This window comes from Lissotriton helveticus, chromosome 1_1, assembly GCF_964261635.1.
Source record: "Lissotriton helveticus chromosome 1_1, aLisHel1.1, whole genome shotgun sequence".
Lineage (NCBI taxonomy): Eukaryota > Metazoa > Chordata > Amphibia > Caudata > Salamandridae > Lissotriton > Lissotriton helveticus.
Window position 1 is genome coordinate 908,512,395 of NC_136057.1, and position 21,310 is coordinate 908,533,704.

The 21,310-nt window shown below is 50.2% G+C and overlaps 1 protein-coding gene across 1 annotated transcript in view; it reads left to right on the forward strand.

Annotated features, from left to right (window-relative positions):
• SRGAP1 (SLIT-ROBO Rho GTPase activating protein 1) overlaps nucleotides 1-21,310 on the forward strand; it is a 548,065-nt gene that overhangs the window by 268,752 nt on the left and 258,003 nt on the right. The window contains exon 2 of the mRNA XM_078676051.1: nucleotides 1,325-1,520. Coding sequence (XP_078532177.1) covers nucleotides 1,325-1,520 — 196 coding nt within the window. The remainder of the gene's footprint in view (nucleotides 1-1,324; nucleotides 1,521-21,310) is intronic.

Below are 21,310 nucleotides of genomic sequence, written 5' to 3' on the forward strand. Positions count from 1 at the left end.
ATGTTAGTCTGACTCAATGGCATTACTGTAGTATACCGTGTTTAGGGTGTTTATGTGCACTAAATAATGGTTTAAAATATGTTGTTTACTAGGATAGTTGTGCTGTGGAAAAACATGGAAAGTACAAATGAAATACGAAAATGAAGTTTAATGGGTAACACTTTGTGTTCTGGTGACATTTACAAACATCTCAAGTTAAGCAGCACGGTTTTGTCAAGTCACCACACTTCTCCATAATGTAAGTCCAAAACAAATGACTACGCATTAAAAATATTATACATATGTATGACACAAAGGGAAACTTTTTTTTCTGCTGCAACAGAACTTCAAGCAAAGGACCTTTTCAGAAACTTCTCATTTTTAAACGAATCACTTAATTTCCACCACAGGAGTTCATTAAGCGGTATTTTTCAGGTTCTAGGAAAACATTTCATTGTGATCCAGAGATTTACGAGATAGAATATTTTTATCCCAGGCTAGAGATGAAATATGGGGCCCGTGACACTCAAAACCAAAATGGCAGCCATACAATATCATGCCCCCTTTTAGCAGACATCCCAAAAACTCCATTTTAGAGAGCAGTGACTTGCATTGTGTGACAGGTTGACTCTCCCAGTCATGGGTTCCAGGGAAAGGATCTGCTCTCCTTATTTGCAGATTCCAGGTTGGGTTTACTACAGTATTATGTGGACGGATACTTCTGAGCCCTGTTGCCTTCTCCCACACAAAATATAACTGGAGGATTCTTGCAACAAGTCTAACCACTGACAATTGCTCGGGGTAGCATTCCAACCTATTGTTCTTTTGCTCACCTTACCACCTAAGATTAGACCCAGCCATATGCAAATCAGTCTTGACCGTGCTCCCATAGGAACAGTCTAGCCCGGACTGCCAAGCCAGGTCGTCTCTGAACCAGAACCCAAGACCAGTTTCGCCCTGATTAGGGCTCTTCAGTCGAGTGTAGCTTGGTTCCAGTGGCACAGTGGGCATGAGACCCACATCTGAGTCCACCCTTGGCCACTTACGGCGGACTGTTCCAAAGAGGAGTAGGATCAAGACTGATTTGCATATGGCTGGGTCCACAATGAAGCAACAGGTGGATGAAAAATAATAGGCTGAGATGTGGCCCAAGCAAGTGGCTGACATTAATTCACGCATTCCACCCGTCACCCGGTGTTTGCTGTTACCTTCTCCGGCAGTTTCCTGCATACAAACTTCCAAATATGTTTGAGCAGTAAAATATTGTGTAATGAATTACTTTACAATACACTGTATGATTAAGCACTTGTAAAAATCATTTAATTGCACATATTGCCTCTTTCAGAGATCCGCGCGCAGGTGGTGGAGCAGCAGAAATGCCTGGAGCAGCAGACAGAGATGCGAGTGCAGCTTCTGCAGGACTTGCAGGATTTCTTCCGGAAAAAGGCCGAAATTGAGACCGAGTACTCCCGGAATCTAGAAAAGCTTGCAGAACGGTTCATGGCCAAAACAAGAAGCACAAAGGACCATCAGCAGTACAAGTAAGGCGTTCTCCATCACAGCCGGTCTGTTGTTTTATTCCCCAGTGAATGCTGCTTCCCCTTTAAGAGAGATGCTTTGCTGCCATCAGAGGAGGACTTTGCTGAGCAGGTAAACATTTGCCAGGGATGCTGCATGACTCAGGGGAGGAGAATGATGATAGCTGTGCCAGCAGGTGAGGTCTTTGAACTTGTCAACACATTGTGGTTGCTCAGCTCGTGTGTAAACAAGCACAGGTACGCTGGAAAAAAGCTGCATCTATTTCAGAGTATTTTTGTTCCTTCCCTTTGTTTTCTTTGAGTATGCCTGATTCCTGACAAGATGTTTGCTTCCTGTCTGAGTTGGTCTCTCACACCCTAAGCCGTGTTTGACATGCAAAGCCAACTGCTCTGTGCACATGTATTTGTTGTTGTGCACTAAAATAACAGGATAGAAAGAGGCATTCGCTTCTTTTTATTGGTAAACACAGCCACCCATGACTTTAATTCTTCACATTTTTTGCAGACATGCACAGCTCAGTTAGATTTGCATGCAGAGCTTCTTTGGTCCCTTACAGAAATATGTGCTGGTCCTCCCCTGGCAGAGAGCCAAGGAAGGCTCTCCCATGGGAGAGACGTAACCTGTAGCCAAGGACTGAAACACACACAAGCAGAGGCAAGAAGGGAACGTTTGCAACGTGCAGACTCACTTAAAGAGTGTGCTTAAGGATTAGGCAGCAAGGTAGAATACTGTCATGTGATTGACATGTGACTGGGCCACCAGCAAGCCAAGCCCTTCCAAGAGACATCCTCTTCTCCCCCTGTATATTTATTAAAATTATTAAATGGGTTGTTGCCGATCATAGGGGAGAAATAATCGAATGGGTGGCCTGATCATCTTTATAGCCTTGTTATTCCCTATTTTAGAGCTCCCATTCCGTGCACTCTTCACTGGCATGCCCAGTGTAAATCTGACTTCCTCAAAAGGGGTCTTCGAGAGATTGCTCTTTAGGGACAATAGAATACCACCCTTCCCTCAATCAAGGAAATGCTACTTCACAATGATTTTAAACACCAGAAAACCTAGGGGTCTAATGAGGAGGAAATATCCAAACCTCTAATCCAAAAGCTGAGTGGATATCACAAACATTAGGAGTGGAATAAATAATAACCTGTCTAAAAGGAAGTGTTAGTGGTTGTGAAAAAGGACTCGCTCAGTTCATAGGATCCCCATCAAACTATTGTATGATCAATTATATCATCTGGTCATCCTACTGTGGTAAAACGTCTCTAGATCATTGAGACCCATATATACCCAGTTATTTCCTCCTCATTAGACCCCTAGGCTTTCTGGTGTTTAAAGTTATTGAATAAGGGGCATAACCTAGGCTAGGTCTTTAAACTCCCCTATGACCCTTTTTTCACCCTTTTTGTATTATTACTTCACAATGATGAAAATATTAGTGGACAATATCCAACTCTGTGACTGTAATAAACTTCTTTAATGGAAACGTGTAACTGGAGATAAGATTTCAGATTCTGCAAACCCAGTGGTGAGTACAGAGGCGGTGGTGTGTTAGCAGTGGTATTTACTTAAAGGATCTGCAGGATACACGTAGTACGGCCATATACGAATCAATCCGCTCTCTACTGACGTAAAAGCAAGTTGGGGGATATAGTTTCAGCTTAAAAAAAAAACAAGCATAGGAAATGCATAGTAGTTGCATCGGTACCCTTGCCCCACAACCCTCCACCCAAATGATACACAGACAAGTATGTTTGGGAATAAAAAGTTGCAGGTTTATTTGTGATACAAATAACAGAGCGGGTTAACTGACAGGCGACCCCTCCACCCCGCAACCCCTTGTTGCAGGGCGCCTGAAGTAGAGCCAAATAAGCAGACACTAGTGGCCCTGGCCACGTGTCGACCTGGGAGGCAAGCCTCCCCCGATGGACCTATCGTCCACCTGCCCCGCCCACCTCTGAACAAGGGAGAGTCAACTCACACCTTGCCCAGCTAGGAGGGGCGTTATTAGCAAACCCCCGGTTGCTCAGGCTTACAACCGCCCTAAGGACTAACGGGGTGCCGTTGAACCAAGTCCCCAAGAACGGCCCCTTGGCTTATGTATGACTCAGTATTGTGCCTCTCGCACTGTGGCTTCAGGTCCTGTTCCTGCGCCTGTCCTGTATGGGGGTCGCCTTGTAACTCCTCCTGCAACCTAGAAGACAAAAACATCATTACTATTCCCCCCTCCCCACTTCCCCCCTTTCATCGGGTGAGCGGTAGGGAGGGGAGTAAAATTGCGGGCCTCGCGTCCTGCGTCGTGGGGGAAGTGAGGGAGAAGTAGGGGGCTCGGGGCCTGTGACTAGGCTGGCGAGGGCAGCCAGGAGCGACCGACAGAGGAAAGGGGCAGCAGCAAAGAGGGCGCCAGGGAGGAAGTGCGCCCCATATCAGTCCCAGCAAAAGGGGGGTGGCTTGCACATGTCCGACCCCGCCCACCCTCCCTCCCCCAGGCGGGCCTGCGGTTCCCTGCGCACTACTACGGGGTTTGCCCTCCTATGGGGTCCCCTGCAGGGACCGCGGGCCTCCGGCATAGTAGTTGCATCGGTACCCTTGCCCCACAACCCTCCACCCAAATGATACACAGACAAGTATGTTTGGGAATAAAAAGTTGCAGGTTTATTTGTGATACAAATAACAGAGCGGGTTAACTGACAGGCGACCCCTCCACCCCGCAACCCCTTGTTGCAGGGCGCCTGAAGTAGAGCCAAATAAGCAGACACTAGTGGCCCTGGCCACGTGTCGACCTGGGAGGCAAGCCTCCCCCGATGGACCTATCGTCCACCTGCCCCGCCCACCTCTGAACAAGGGAGAGTCAACTCACACCTTGCCCAGCTAGGAGGGGCGTTATTAGCAAACCCCCGGTTGCTCAGGCTTACAACCGCCCTAAGGACTAACGGGGTGCCGTTGAACCAAGTCCCCAAGAAGGGCCCCTTGGCTTATGTATGACTCAGTATTGTGCCTCTCGCACTGTGGCTTCAGGTCCTGTTCCTGCGCCTGTCCTGTATGGGGGTCGCCTTCTATTTTTCCACAGCCCTGGGCGTGGCACCCGCTGCGCCCAGAGCCCCCACTACCTAGCCTTTAGTTCTCTTCCTTATCTACATCCGGCTGTTTCTAGAGCCTCCCCCAAGTCCAATAGGAAAATTGCCATCCCCACTTTGGACAAGTGCACCCCATCGGATTCCCGCATCCGATGTTGTACGGGGCCCTGCTGTATCATCTCACCTCTGCTGAGGATAACCATCTGTGCTAAGAGCCTTGATTATTAGATATCCATGTCGTACCCCAGTCCCCACTTGGTTGCATGCTTAATTGCAAAGAGGCTCAGCCACCTACTTAACTGGAGAACTCCGCGCTCGAATGTAATCCGTGTATTTCTTCTAAACTAACCAGCGTCTGTGGACACCCTAGGTCTGTGGCAACCTTTCGTTGCAAGGTACCTGGAGTTTAGCCAAAGAAACACCAGCAGCCAGAGCCTGGGGTAGAACCTGAGAGGATAACTCCTCCCCCCGGTGGACCTATCAGGGCTCTGTATGGCAAGCCCACTGACGCTAAATTTTACAACCGTCCTAAGGACACCTGTCCCGAGGCTCTCCTAATGATGGGCCCCTAAAGGGTGCTGCTCTGCCTACACGGAAGTCAATAGAACACTCACCCGGGAGCTCTGGCGGCGTTGGGCTACCAACGTCCCATAGCTGAACTGCTTTACTGTGTCCTGAGCATCGCGTCAGCTAATGTAAGATCGTTGTTACGCAGGCATGCAAAGGTGCTGAGAAGTGCTAGGTGAAGGCCACTAAGACAAGGCCTCCCTATCTTTACTTGGGAAAGGAGAGCTACCCCACCACAAGCACAACTCATTGTATAGTCTATGCTTCAAAGTGCATGAGATACTAAGCCACAGTGATGGCTATCTTGCATAGCAAAACAAGAAAAGCCACCATCCATATCTACCAAGGTGTCAACTGCTAACTGTGACATTCCTTCAATACAGTGCACCGCGGGTGCATAAAAGGACCAGAATAACACTTTTGTGCCAGCAACGAACAATGGCGCTGAGTAAGCCCCCAAATCAGTAATGCACCAATTGACTAACCAGAGACTCTAAAAGGCCAAGGATAAGGCTGCATATGTCAGGAAATCCCGAGCTAGACGAGTGTGACATATGTATGCTACTTTCGGGGTCAGCGTGCCAGGTATGAAGAGAGACGCCTCAGATTGATCACGCCAACCCAGTCTATCCGAAAGACGCCGACCAAGCCTAAGTCTCCTAAATTGTTCTCAACCTGTGAGAGCAAACCCACACCCATGGTCGCGCTACTGACCCACAGCGTATGGTAACCGGGCCTGGTGTGCCTCCCTGAAAGCTGCACCGTCAAGGCAAAGTGTTCTACTCTTAAAACATCCTTGATGTTTCTATAGATAAAAGCTGGACCCCCAGGCTATTAGGAAGGGTCACCCATATATCCATGACTCCGTGGTGAGTTGCTGCAAGCTGTGTAGCAAACATGTACCCATCCACGGATAATGTACGGAAACACGTTCTGATAAGAAAGAGTAAGCCCGGGTGACTGTCAATAACTCTTCCCCTCGAGGGCGTGCAAGCGCTGGACTGATATCAAATACAAGGCGTATCCAAACAGGGGGGGGGGGGCAACTATTGTTTCTAACCAGGACACCGATCACACGACCGCGAGTGTGTTGTGTAGCGTATGCACTCCTGACCTGGATAGGGAAATAACAGAATTGAGTCCACTGAGGTGCCACCGCCCCCTAATGCGATGTGGGTAAAGGTGCCGTACACCCTGCCTGACCCTGGTGAATGCAGCCCCTAGCTGCCCTTGCCTGCCAGGCCAGCAGCTAGCATTCCATCAGCCTAGCAGAGGCTCCAGTTCGAGTAGAACTTGCCTCACTGTTCTGGCAGGCACCCGGACACCCTTCACCCTCTGTACAAGTGGTAAGGAGAGCTGTCACTTGTTCCTTAAAAGTGCATACTCAAAATCCGCTGTATATTGATATCCGTGGGGCAGTTACTCAGAGAAAGTCCCAAATGACCAAAAGTGTAATTCTTGGCTTGATTGAGCGAGAGAAATTAACTATTCCGTCTACCCTTGTCAAATAACAATCAAGTTGCAATCAAGGTTGCAAAGGATAGAGGAGGCCACTGTCTCCCATGTGGGGGGACCCTTACCAGTCCCCTCAAGCTACTGCTGACATCCTAACCAGGTAATCCTACCTGCTGGCCAAGGTGACCCGTGAAGGAGGGGCAACCCTGGCCAGAGTGGACAGTGCCTCCCTAGGGTGCTCACCATCCAGAGGATGGGCATGCCGGAGACTTGGAGGTACTGGTGTATGTTCGAAAATTGCACATGTAAAGTGTACCATGCCCTAGCAAACACCTGCATGGACATTGCGTGCAGAACCCAGCAAGGAGCATGCTAGGCGCTGCCCCTTGCAGGGGGGTTAGAGGAGAACACAACCAAATGGGAGTGCGCAGTCAGACCGATGCACATTGGTGTGTGTGATAAATTCACCACTTAACAACTGCCTAGAACACCTCATCACAGGCCTAAAGACGGACCTCAACCAAATACTACTTGAGCCCTCTAGTAATGAGGGGGGAACCAGAAAGCTATCGCTAATCCCCTAGACCATGGAAGTGTCTTCCACCGTGATAAAGCCTGATACGGCTTCTGCCGGTCTTTGCCTCCTGCTCCGGGCCCAAGGCTTGTTCTAACTGGACCCGCACCAGAACCCGCAGTGTGGACGCACACTTTCCGCAGGCCAGCGTTTGCACTTGTTCTGCAATGAAGTTTATAACAGTAACCAGTGTACCAATACAATGGTCGTGCCAGTTGCCTGTCAGGCCGTATTTATGTCGTTTTCAAGTGTAGACGGATGTAACCACAATTCTGGGGACAATCCCCTCCTTCCCACTGCTACAACTCGTTTCACCATGACTCCTTTATCTTCCTTATGGCCAATAAGGGCACCTTGAACTAACTGAGTTCCGGATATATGTTGTCCCGACCTCTTGTGTCTGAGTCAATGAACTATACTACCCATGTGTAATAACAAGCCTGGCCACCCAGAGGCTTCCTCCTGGCACTGGCTTGCCTCTTGGTGCACTATAGGCCCTGTCGTCAGGGTGAGAGGAGGGATCAATATTCCTGCACTATTTCTTTTATTTACTTCAGTTAGCCTGAAATTAACACTTCCTTATTTCTTTAACCTGTTTGTTAGTGTTTCCCAATTTATTGTTGCCATGTGTTAATCTTACTACATTGGAGAAAGATAACAAGGTCAGCTATACCTCGCTTGCATTCTCCTTTTCGTTTGGGACTATAAGACATGATGTCCGATAGGATACAGTATTTGTGTCTACCTATAGTTTACTGGATGTTGCCAAGATGTCTTTGCATTTTCCCCTTAGGGTATGTTATTTTTAACCACATTATTTCTTTGTCTCTGGCCTATAAATAACTGAAGTTATTGGGGTCCCTGTCAAGCTGCACATTTGCTCTCGACGGACCAGTATTGTGGTGAAATTACCTAGGACAAGGGCCCCTACGACCAGTGTTATGTATTACCGAAATTGGTATTTCCTTTGGGCCCGGGGTCGGATGCGCGCAACGCCCCATACCAGTGGCGGCCTCATCCGTGACTCCCACGGCGCGCCCTCCCCTCGCAGATACCGTTGTTACCCACACCATGGTATTCATTCCATCAGACCCGGGGGAACGCTCGGCTGAGTGGGCCAGAATTATCACCAGTGACCAAGTAGAGGCGCAAACACCCACCGTCGCACTTTGATCCCCAAAGCCGCTAGGCTTGGGATGATAAATCAGTCATGGCCCTGCTGTGCATGGTCCAGAGCACGGAAGGTATTCTGTGACTTCCTGTATTCGCCCTTACATCGACATCTGCCCTGCCGCAATCAGCCATTGGCATCCGTGCTCTCATGTATCAGTTTTTGTTCCTATTGTGCAGTGCCCTGACACCTTCGGATAATGTCAGCGCTATCTGTGGCATGCAGGGTGTGTGCACAACTTGGTGTGCACCTGGCCCCCGGAGCACCCCAGAGTGCCTCCACCCGTGCCTGCATGAGCCAAACTGCCCCCCGAGTGGCACCTTGCTGTTATAGTCCATTGCCTCCGTGCCTGCGCCGGTGGGCATAATTAAGACACTCAATTTCCTCCTCCTTATTACCCGGCATAAACTAAAATGCACCAAACTGTATTCTTCTGCCTGCTCGTGGTCAGGCAATATTAGCAGACCCCATTCTAAACGCACTGTCTGCAGGAATGCTCGCGTCTGAGCACCGCCCTCAAAGGACGCCCTTTGCCAGCTGTTATGCAAATGCCCCTTACCCTGCAGTTGACGGGGAGCCAGCCCGTCTGGCGCCAGAGGAGCCGGGCGTGACCGCCCGTTTGGCGGCCCGCTGTGGACCTGACGCTGCGTGTTTGCTTACACTTTAGGAGTGGTGAATGCGTAGCATTACGTTTCTTACTGGGCGCGTACCGGCGTCAACCCGGCATTCATCTATCATTGTTCTGAATCACTTTGGGAGGAGGGGGGGTCGAGCGTGCATGGTGACAATCCTTTGCCCTGGGCGGGGAGAGGGCGAAGCTATGGGCGGGAAAGCGCGGTGTCTAGCCTAATCCCGTGCGACGATGCCCTATGGGCTGGCTGGAGTGCGGCCAATTCGAGGAGCTCGTTCCAAAACGTCTCCCTCAGCATTCTCTGGCTACTGACGTGGAAAAGTTATGCCACGGCACTGCCAATGGGAGCTAGATACAAAACGTCACTAACAAGTTAAAATCATTAAAAGTAATTTTCATACCGATATCCGCCCACGAAGGGACCCGAGCCCTCAATGTTATCATTCGAAGTCAGACGCCTTATACATTAGGCAACGTGGTCCCCTACAAGTTTAATTCATTAATTAGCCAATGAATACCAGTCTGCATGTGATACAAGATAAGGCGTACTGGAATAGTTAGCAGTGCACCAACATTTGAGCATGAATTTACCACAGGAGTTGGCTGGGCTCGAACCACCTACCCATCGGTTAGTGGCCGACGCGTTAAAGATAGCGCCACAGAGGCTGGTAATTAAGCCGACTGAAAATATTTCCCCCTAAGTTTACGTTTGAAGTAACGGGGGGGCCTGCAATTGACGCCTCTGCAAGAGAAATTCGGGGGTTTCCTGGTCGCATGTTGGCCATGAACATTTTGCATCTACGTCGGTGCACATTCCAGTAGTTACGACTCTTATCCATGTCATCGTTAAACGTAAATTCACTGCCTCTATGTCGAAGAACATAACTTTGCGTGTCTTCTTCGTTGCGCAATCTAAAATGATCGCAGGCTAATAACAATTTACCTAAAATTATCGCCCCTTCGTGACCTGCTTGCTCCCAGAAGGATGCAACGGCCTGAACTATTCCGAACCTAAGATGGAGGAGGCGGCCTAGCCGCCTCCCCCCGAGACAGACGCAGCAAGGACAGCGCGGGGTAGGCGCAAAAGAGGCCCTGTCTTTGAATGCGAAGCAGGGGCCTTCGAGGAAACATGGATCCTAAGCCCGCCGAGAAGGCGGGGGGAGGGGAGGGGGGGTGGACGCCGAACCCACGAGGAAGAGCTGCGGCATGGATGCCTAGTATTGCAGGCTCAAAGGCTGTCCGGGCGAGCAGCAGCTGTACTGCCTGTGGTCCTAAACCTTGACCTGCCCCACCCCTGTTCTGCTCCTCTACCTCCAACACACACGACCTCCAGTAGTCCAGCTTGTGCCAGGCAAAAGCGCACGTCCACTGCTTGAGGCGTCTTGACCCGGCCGGGGGGAGGTGGGTCCGATGGCGCCTAGAAAGCGGCGCATTTACACGGACCCCTTGTGTGTTAGATACTGGTACCGCCTTACTATGTTATATGCACCTAATTCGTATGTTGAATATTGTTCCGCATGTTGCCTGTACATGCCCGCTTTAGTGTGTAGTGCACGTGCAAGCATCAAGCCTAAAATTAGTGCCCCGCAGTGCAGGGCACCACCCCGCCCGTACCACCAATTGGGGATGAACTGCCCTTGCACCCCGCATGCACCGTCTAATTATCGTGTGCCCCGTGTAGGCCTGTCGCTACGGTGTCGAGTTCCCTGCACCTTAGCAGCATGGCCAACCCTGCATTTACCCAGTCGTTCACCACCATCGCAGGTGTATTCACAATGTTATTATTATCGGCCCGTCGTGCGGTAGAGCCGCCGGCCGCATGACGACGTGGGCGGGCCAATGCCTTGCACCCGATGCCATTCCAATGAGGTGCCCGTTTGTTACCGCCATCGCGCACGCCCAGCATAGCGTGCAGTAGTCCGGCAGGCCGCATCAAGTAAACGTGCGTTGGCGGCTGCAATCGCGCACGCCCAGCCTCGCTTATTATTTTACCCCTCCGGCTAACCCTTCACTAGCATTCACCCCTCGAACTCGCTCCCCGAGGCTGTGCCGCACGATCCGGCCTTCGCCGCCATTTGTCGTGCCCTACCTTTTGCACACGCCTAACCTCGGGGTGACAATGCCGCCCTGAAACGAAACATTCGGTGCGGAGCCTTGCCGCCATTGATGACATTCGGTTACGGAGCCTTCCCGCCATTGTTGACCTGACTGCCGCACCCGTTCTACAAAACTTACGAGGTGGATTTAAAAGCGATGAATTAACAAGCGCGCAATGCGACCGTAGTAATCATTTAATCACTTTGCCATTACACGCAAGGGATTCGAGGTGTTCTACAAAACTATACGAGGTGGGTTTAAAAACGAGATGGATTAAAAAGCGCGCCTTACTAATGCGACCGTATTAATCATCTTAATTACTTTGCCATGTCACGCAAGGTATTCGAGGTGCTTCAATTCGAAATGCACCGCGGCACGTTCTGTCGATGCTGCTGCCCTCAGAGGATATCATAAGCAGTGATGGCGGACCCACACGACAATCCCCGCCACTGCAACCTCGCTATTACTCGTCCAGACAACCCCCCACCAGCGCCTTTACTCGCCGCCTTCCTGCCGCCCGAAAACGCCCACACATGGATCGCCGGCCCCCCACAAATCACGCTTGAGTCACTAGGCTCCCCCGTGGTTAGACCACGGAGCCCTGTCGACTCGGAAAGGTCCGAGGACGGGGCCTGGGGGGGAGGCTTCGTGATCTCTTACCTCCAAATTGGAGTAAAATTGCGGGCCTCGCGTCCTGCGTCGTGGGGGAAGTGAGGGAGAAGGAGGGGGCTCGGGGCCTGTGACTAGGCTGGCGAGGGCAGCCAGGAGCGACCGACAGAGGAAAGGGGCAGCAGCAAAGAGGGCGCCAGGGAGGAAGTGCGCCCCATATCAGTCCCAGCAAAAGGGGGGTGGCTTGCACATGTCCGACCCCGCCCACCCTCCCTCCCCCAGGCGGGCCTGCGGTTCCCTGCGCACTACTACGGGGTTTGCCCTCCTATGGGGTCCCCTGCAGGGACCGCGGGCCTCCCGCAATAGGTCTCGGATTTATTTGAGTTAGAGCTAATGGGATTGTAAATGGCAATGTCTTTTAGCCATCTGTTATGGAGTGTATGCATGTGGTGTGTAGTAGAATTATGTGGGTTGGATTGGAATTGTAGCAATGGTGGCATGCTGCGCTTTAGATGAATATGTTTAAAAGTAAAGTGCACCATACTGCGATTGCTACAATAGTTAATTGTGGATGCGTTAACAATTTATGTGTGCACTGATGGCTGGTGGTGTGTGTGCTTGGTAGAAGAGTGCACTGCCGGCTGGAGGTGTGTATACCTGGTGGAAGCGTGCACTGATGGCTGGTGGTGTGTGCCTGGTAAAAGCATGCACAGACGGCTGGAGGTGTGTGTGCCTGGTGAAAGTGTGCACTGACGTCTGGTGTTGTGTGCCTGGTGGAAGCCTGCACTGACGGCTGGTGGTGTTTGTGCCCGGTGAAAGTGTGCAGTGACGGCTGGTGGTGTGAGTGTGTGGGTGGTGGTGGTGAGTGAGTGGGTGGTGGTGGTGAGTGGGCGGTGGTGGTGAGTGGGTGGTGGTGAGTGTGTGGTGGTGTGTGTGGTGGTGAGAGTGGTGTGTGTGTGTGTGTGTGGTGTGTGTGGTCTTATGTGTGTGGTCTTATGTGTGTGGTCTTATGTGTGGTGGACTTAGTTCGAGTGTTCGTACCCTGCGCACTCACTCTCACTCTGAAGTCAATCTGCACTCACTCTCACTCTGCACTCACTCTGCAGTCATTCTGCACTCACTCATTCTGCACTCATTCTGCACTCACACTCACTGCACTCACACTCACTCTGCACTCACACTCTGCAGCACTCACTCTGCAGCACTCACTCTGCAGCACTCACTCACACTCTGCAACACTCACTCACACTCTACAGCACTCACTCACACTCAGCAACACTCACTCACACTTACTCTGCACTCACACTCACTCTGCACTCACTGCAGCACTCACACTCACTCTGCAGCACTCACACTCACTCTGCAGCACTCACACTCTGCAGCACTCACTCACACTCACACTGTGCAGCACTCACTCACACTCTGCAGCACTCACTCTGCAGCACTCAACACTCTGCACGCCCTCAACACTCTGCACGCCCTCAACACTCTGCACGCCCTCAACACTCTGCACGCCCTCAACACTCTGCACACCCTCAACACTCTGCACGCCCTCAACACTCTGCCCTCAACACTCTGCCATCTCACTCACTCTGCACTCTCACTCACTCTGCACTCTCACTCTCACTCACTCTGCAGCACTCACTCACTCACTCTGCAGCACTCACTCTGCAGCACTCACTCACACTCTGCAGCACTCACTCACACTCTGCAGCACTCACTCACTCTGCAGCACTCGCTCACTCTGCAGCACTCACTCACTCTGCAGCACTCACTCACTCACTCTGCAGCACTCACTCTGCAGCACTCACTCTGCAGCACTCACTCACACTCTGCAGCACTCACTCACTCTGCAGCACTCACTCTGTAGCACTCACTCACTCTGCAGCACTCACTCTCACTCACTCTACACTCTCACTCACTCTACACTCTCACTCACTCTACACTCTCACTCACTCTGCACTCTCGCTCACTCTGCACTCTCGCTCACTCTGCACTCTCACTCTGCACTCACTCACTCTGCACTCTCACTCTCACTCACTCTGCACTCTCACTCACTCTGCACTCTCTCTGCAGCACTCACTCACTCACTCTGCAGCACTCACTCACTCTGCAGCACTCACTCACTCTGCAGCACTCACTCACTCTGCACTACTCACTCACTCTGCACTCTCACTCACTCTGCACTCTCACTCACTCTGCACACTCACTCTCTGCACACTCACTCTGCAGCACTCACTCACTCACTCTGTAGCACTCACTCTGCAGCACTCACTCACTCACTCTGCAGCACTCACTCACTCTGCAGCACTCACTCACTCTGCAGCACTCACTCACTCTGCAGCACCCACTCACTCTGCAGCACCCACTCACTCTGCAGCACTCACTCACTCTGCATCACTCACTCACTCACCAGCACTCACTCACTCACCAGCACTCACTCACTCACCAGCACTCACTCACTCTGCTGCACTCACTCACTCTGCTGCACTCACTCACTCTGCAGCACTCACTCACTCTGCAGCACTCACACTCTGCAGCACTTACTCACACCCTGCAGCACTCACTCACACTCTGCAGCACTCACTCACACTCTGCAGCACTCACTCACACTCTGCAGGACTCACTCTGCAGCACTCACTCTGCAGCTCTCACTCTGCAGCTCGCACTCTGCAGCTCTCACTCTGTAGCCCTCACTCTGCACTCACTCTGCACGCACTCTCACTCTGCACGCACTCTCACAACACTCTGCACTCGCACAACACTCTGTACTCACACAACACTCTGCACTCACACAACACTCTGCACTCACACAACACTCTGCACTCACACAACACTCTGCACCCACAACACTCTGCACCCACAACACTCTGCACCCACAACACTCTGCACCCACAACACTCTGCACCCACAACACTCTGCACCCACAACACTCTGCACCCACAACACTCTGCACCCACAACACACTCTGCACTCACAACACACTCTGCACTCACACAGCACTCTGCACTCACACAACACTCTGCACTCACACAACACTCTGCACTCACACAACACTCTGCACTCACACAACACTCTGCAGCACTCTCACACTCTGCAGCACTCTCACACTCTGCAGCACTCTCACACTCTGCAGCACTCTCACACTCTGCAGCACTCACTAACACTCTGCCCTCAACACGCTGCCCTCAACATGCAGCCCTCAACACGCTGCCCTCAACACGCTGGAATGGTGAAATTATGTGGCTGAGCTATTTTCCACATATTTTCTTTGCAGCTGGAATGCATTAAATGTTGATAAAGGTAACATGGCTCTCTCAGTGCAACTGTTGGCAGGCGCTTTGTAAATGGTCACTGGTCCCCTTCAGTTACTGACTGCTGTATTGAGGGGTTAAACTAGTGACAATGAGGGGAGAAGTGATGCTCAAGAAACAACGCCCCTGCTGGTGGACCGTGGCGGGGTGGCTTTAGTGTGTGTCATGGAACAATGGGTCACACCTTTGCACCAATGGCAGCCAGTCCCTGTTTATTGGTTACTCAGATTGAACTAGGATCTGGTGAATGTGTATGGAGCTGTTCCCAGGGCGGGAGACAGACTGAGGCTGCCTCGTTCTCTGATGCTTCCCTTCATTCCACCAGAGGGGTGCCAGAAGTCAACCTGCCTTGACTCAACCTTCTGGTATCTGTAACACCACAGGAACTTGCCCTGTTTCACTTTCCATTTCACAGTTGGGATTCTTTCTCAGAATTAGTATTTTTTTTTCTTTAACTGAAGTTCTATGTCTACAGAACAATTCAAAAACTGAAAAATACTATGAAAAGTACGACCACTCAAAAAAAAATTGTTTTTGGTTGGCTTTTTCCACTAACTGGGAGGAGTATTTCACCCTCCTGGTTTACAGCAGAAACATGTTTCTCTCTAATAATCTGTCTCCCATCTGTTGCCTCTTAGTTGTTTTTTTTGTGTGTTTTTGTTTTTTAACACTTGTTAGTTATTTGTCAAGGCAGCCCTCCCCACCTCCCCCCACCGGTTTCACTTGTCATTTAACATAAATCACGTTGATACCCCCGGGTCTGCAATGGCCGAGCAAGAGTGCCACGGGCCCTGATGAAAGTAAGGGTAACCGGCCCTGATGGCACTAAGGGTAACAGTCCCTGCTACCCCCTGTTGGGTGGCAAAAATATCCATCACTGGGGTGGGGTGCCCTTCACACTCTGGGCGCCGGTGCCACTGCACCTGCTGCACACTAAGAGATATGCCTCTGCAATCCCGCAGCGTTACGTAAACCCAGCACTTAAATAAAGAACGTACCCAGAAATATGATTTAGGAAAAACATTTTCAGCACACATCTTACTGACTTAGTATGCTCGGTTATACACATTCTATCACTGGTAAGGCCTCCCAGCGCTATAGTTAATCAAACATGACCTTCGATTTCTGCTCAGTCTAGCAGGACACACGAAATGTCATTTCACAGACTCGGATTCCTTAGCCTTTAGCACTAATTTATGAATACATACTGCGACTAAAATAGCAACGCTGGCTGCAAGGGGCGCGCCTCCTTAATCAATCCCTTATTTCTTATCTAAATTTTATATAGCGCAATCAGGAGCCTAGAGGCCATCAAGGCGCTGTGCAATTGTTAACGCCAGGCTAATATAAGACATAACATAGCACAACTAAGTGACATTTGACAATGAAACCCTCTCACAAATGTTTATTGGCGCCTATTAGTTTCAGTTGATATATTGGCACCGTAGAAAGCGCTTGGATCTGGTCAGCTGAAATTGCCACAGGGCTATGTGCTTTCCAAAGCACCTGGATTACGACACGTTGGTGCTATAAAAAGCAGATAAACAAACCATTTAAGTGAAACTGTCAAGGTACCTTGGCCAATGTTAGCAGCTCCAAACTGCTTGGACAGACATAGGTTCCAGGCGCTATATAAACAAAAGTATACCAAATAAACTCAAATAGAGAGGGGCTTTGGAGAGGCCCGAGCCTGGACAGGACGGGGGCAGGGGGGTTCTCAGGCTCACGAGCTGTGCATGCCGCCCGGACTCTGCAACATCCCACAGCAGCTCAGATAACAAGCAGATAACGAGACCTAAAAAACAAGGTTTGGCAGGGAAGCCAGCATGCGCGCACACACAGCTGAAAAAAAAAGTAACTGGAAATTAGGTGAATGCGTGCCGAGCATCTGGCTTTAATTACCGCGGCCCCTGACAGCTGGTAATTGATGAATTATAGCCTTCTGCTGCGGGTGTCCGCACGGAATATGCAGGAAGAGGAGCAACTCTACAGCCTATGGCCTAATGCGTGCTGGCTTGTAAAAACACAGCCATGCAAAAGCCAATTGCCATGCAGCTGACATAAATGACGAGCAAAAATCACGAGCTTCTCTAGAATTCGTAGGTTAGATTTTCGAGTCTCTCACTAAAGGACTCTGAAGCCACGCCCACTTCGTGGGACGTAGGCCGAGCCCTAAAAAGGGACTAAATTCCCTTTAGCGAATTACTATATTGAATAAAAACATAATTGATGGAAAAAGGGAAGTGAAAAAAATGGGAGTGGAATAGAGGAGGAGTACTGGGCTCTCAAAGATAGCGAGAAGATAAAAGTATTAAAGTGGAGCTTGGAACCCCTGACCCCCCCAAACCCCGCCCCCAAAAGGGGTTTTATTGAGGCAGAGAATCGGCGGTCAGACTGGGAAGTGCAGGGAAGAGGAAACCTAATAAAAAGAAAAAAGGTAAACAGGTGGATGGTGTTATTAGGGCACAGAGATAAGAGAGTAAAGCATATGTAGGGATGGGACTTTCCCCTGCATGATGATCAGACTTGAACCCCGAACCTGAGTGCCCATCTGTCTGTGATCGTGTCTTTCATTTTGGGCCTGGTACAAAAGGGGGTGGTGATGGGCGGAGCATCTGAACCAATCAAACACTCACACCCAGTCATAAGATCTGGGTTTAATCCATCACCGTTCTATGGCCCACTCTGCCACCCCAGTTCAGACGTGGCCATATGCAAATCAGTCTGACCCTGTGCCTCATGGGAACAGTCCAGCCCAAACTGCCAAGCCATGCCTTCCCTGGACCGGAAACAAGCTTCCTAGGATCGGTTTCTGGCATTTCAGCCGTCTTCAGCCAGGCTTGCTTGAATCCAGTGGCAAAGTGAGCAAGGGACTCACGTCTGAGCATACCCTGCCAACTTATGGCGAACAAAGCAGTACAAAAGGGGGTGGTGATGGGCGGAGCATCTGAACCAATCAAACACTCACACCCAGTCATACGATCTGGGTTTAATTCATCACCGTTCTTTAGACCACTCTGCCACCCCAGTTTAGACATGGCCATATGCAAATCAGTCTGACCCTGTGCCTCATGGAAACAGTCCAGGCCTGGCATCACACTGATCTAGCATGTGCATAGAGACGTTCAATTGTACTTGGTAATGCGAGGTCCAAAGCCTGTGCTGAAGCCTGAAGTGGTGCATCAAACTTGCCCTCATATTGAGTACTGGAGTGTTGTATATGCCATGCCTGTAATACATAAAGTGGGGTTGGCAGCGTACCATGTTCCGGGAATCTATAGTGTGACCAGATCTTTTTCTGTATGTTAAGGAGAGGTTACAGCATGGCACCAGATGGAGACTGAGGACAGTTTCCCCCAGACAGTAGAGGTGCATTGCCCTCATTCCTGTATCTTGAGGGTGGAGACACAACACTGAAGTGAGGGAGGATGGGGACAGCGCCAACGTTGGACAATGGTAGGTGTGAGGGATGGGACTACAGGTTCTTTTGTTCAAAACTAGAAGTTGCTAGCCAGTGCCCAACTAGTGATGGCACATCACCTCAAGTCTTCACTTTCTGCTGGAAGATCTGCTTGAGGTGCCTAGAAACCTGCTTGTCTGATATGAGAGATAATCAGTGTGTCTGGCCTTAAAGGATAAGGCACTGTCCAGGAGAAGAGGCCCAGCATCTTCGTAGCACAAGGAGAACCCAGAAAAAGCGGACTTGTCATGAGAGTGAACCCAGGGGTGATCCTTGTTCTGGAACGGCACTCCGGTCACTTGTTGCAGTTTGCATGTGAGATGCATTAGTATGTACAAGAAAGACTTATCCTGTGTCACCCAGCAGATTGCAGTGGATTTAAGAGACTGATCCTGCTGCAGCCAACACTGTGAGTGAAAGCTTGGTCTTTGCTGAAGTGGAAAGCCCTGATTGGCCCAGAAGCTGCAACTGCCAGAAAGACATTACCATGAGGGATTTGGCCTAGATGCTGCAACGGCCATACCAGAACACCTGCCTGTAGCTGGCCTGGAGGGCTGCCATCATCAAGTACAAGTGTTGCCTCGCAAACTTCATCCCAAGTGAGGCTGCCAGAGTGGCCTTTGTGGGATTGAAGCTTCTGCCTGATGGAGAGAACACAAACCGCATCCGCTGCGCAGCCTAAACTGCAGGTGAAACATGAGGCATAACTTACACCAGGCATAAGAGACTAAATACTCGTAGCGAGCCTAGTTTGCATACTAAGACTTTGCTCAACAGGCAAAGAGACATTTAACTGAGTTGCACAGTTGAACTGTGTGACTATTTGATCCATTGATTGAAACCTGCGGCTAGTCCTGCCTTAACCTACAGTGTGTCGTGGTCTGTACAGGATCTCGACCTAGCAGTAAGAAGGGGGCTTACCAAGAGGATACTTGGCAGAACAGAGTGTGGTGTTTCACTGTTTACTGCAACTCAGTTTGCAACCCTGTATGTCATTTCCATTGAATTGTGTAGTATTTAGTTCTGCTGTGTGATTAATTTATTTTGACATATTTTTATTTACTAATCCATCTCGGATCAGTTAATTAAAAAAACGTGATTTCATGGGCATAAGTCATTAGCATGTGTGCATGCCTTAAAAATGTGATGCAGCTGCATATTTGCCCTTTTCTCCCTTTTCTAAATGATGTACAGCATAAACAAAAGTCACTAGCTTTGCCAGTTTCTTTTGCTTCCAGCACTATACAAAAGTGTGTGTATTTTTGAGCTCACCTCGTGTGCTGCTTCCCGATTCATATCCTCACCTTCCTGCTCTGCTCTCTTTTTGTTGCTGTCCCCCTCCAAGCTCATCTGTTGCTTTCCTGCTCCCCTGTTTCCCACTCAGTTTTCTTTCTTTAAATTGAAACAAAATGCCCACCCCATCATACTGCCCCCTCTTTCCATCAAACCTCCACTGCTGATGGCTGTCATTTGCATATACTTCTTCCCACCACCCCCGCACCAGACTGCCACAGTTGCTCCTTGTTGGACCTGGCCCTCTCTACAGGGTCATTCCCAAATGTTTTGCCTTTGTCCCTCCACTTTTATGCTGAATTCGTTTTTGTTGGCCTTAGGACTGTGTGCACTTTACCACTGTTAATCAGTGCTAAAGTGCTTGTGATCTCTCCTCAAAACATGATGGAATTGGCTTATACCCATTTGGCATATTTCATTTACATATAAGCCCTGGTAAAGTGGCACTACATGTGTCCAGGGCCTGTAAATTAAATGCTACTTGTGGGGCTGCAGCTCTGACTATGCTACCCACTTAAGTATCACTTTAAATATGTCTCAGGTCTGCCATTGCATCCTTTGTTTGTGCAGTTTTAAACTGCCATTTTGACCTGGCAAGTAAACCTTTTGCCAGGCCCAAACCTTCCTTTTGAATACATAAAAGTCACCCCTAGGACAGCCCAGAGGGCAGGGTGCAATGTATTTAAAAAGTTGGACATGTACTTTTAAGTTTCACTTGTCCTGGTAGTGAGAAACTCTTACCTTCAAGATCCAGGGTACATGGGTATAAAAAGGGGACCTCAGACACCAACTCTTCAGTACATGTCTGTATCTTTGGATACTCTGCCAGGGAGAAGAACTGCTGAAAGGACTGCCACTCTGCTCGACTGCTGCTCTGAAGGAACTGCTGCACTGCTGTGCTGCCTTGCTGCCTGCTGCCCTCTTGTCTGGTTGAGAAGAACTGGGCCTGCATCTCTTGAACCCATAACCTAGAGTGACTCCAAGGGCTAGTTGGCTAGCCTCCTCATCTGACGCCTTAGTGACATAACAGGCTTCCAACAACCTTGAGCCTGGACTCTGCCATCTGTGAATCTACCCTGCCAAGTGGTGCTACCACAGTTCTCAACCCTTGTAAGTGGGCTTAAAATGCTTGCCAGTCTGTGTGTGTTCAGCAGAACCGATGCATCTCTTCTGCTGTGCGGCGCTTTGCCATGCAGGATCGATGCATTGCTGCCGCTACGTGGTTTGGGGCACATCGCTGTCGCAGTCCTTGGAACTGATGCATCATCAAAAACTGCTCATCACATCTTTGGCATGGGCCCGCACATCTCCTGTTGATGACAGCCTTAATGATGACACCGGACTCGGCATCGCAGCCATACAGCTCCGAATCATCGCACCAACTGCATGTCGCAACCACGACACCGGACTTCGCCCTCTGCAATGAGATCCTCGACGACAGCGCAGGTCCTCGCATCGCACCCTTGCCGCAGCTTCGATCTGGTGATTGGCTTCGGCTGCTTGACACATCTTCGATGCGGATCCTCTCATGGCTTCGCAAT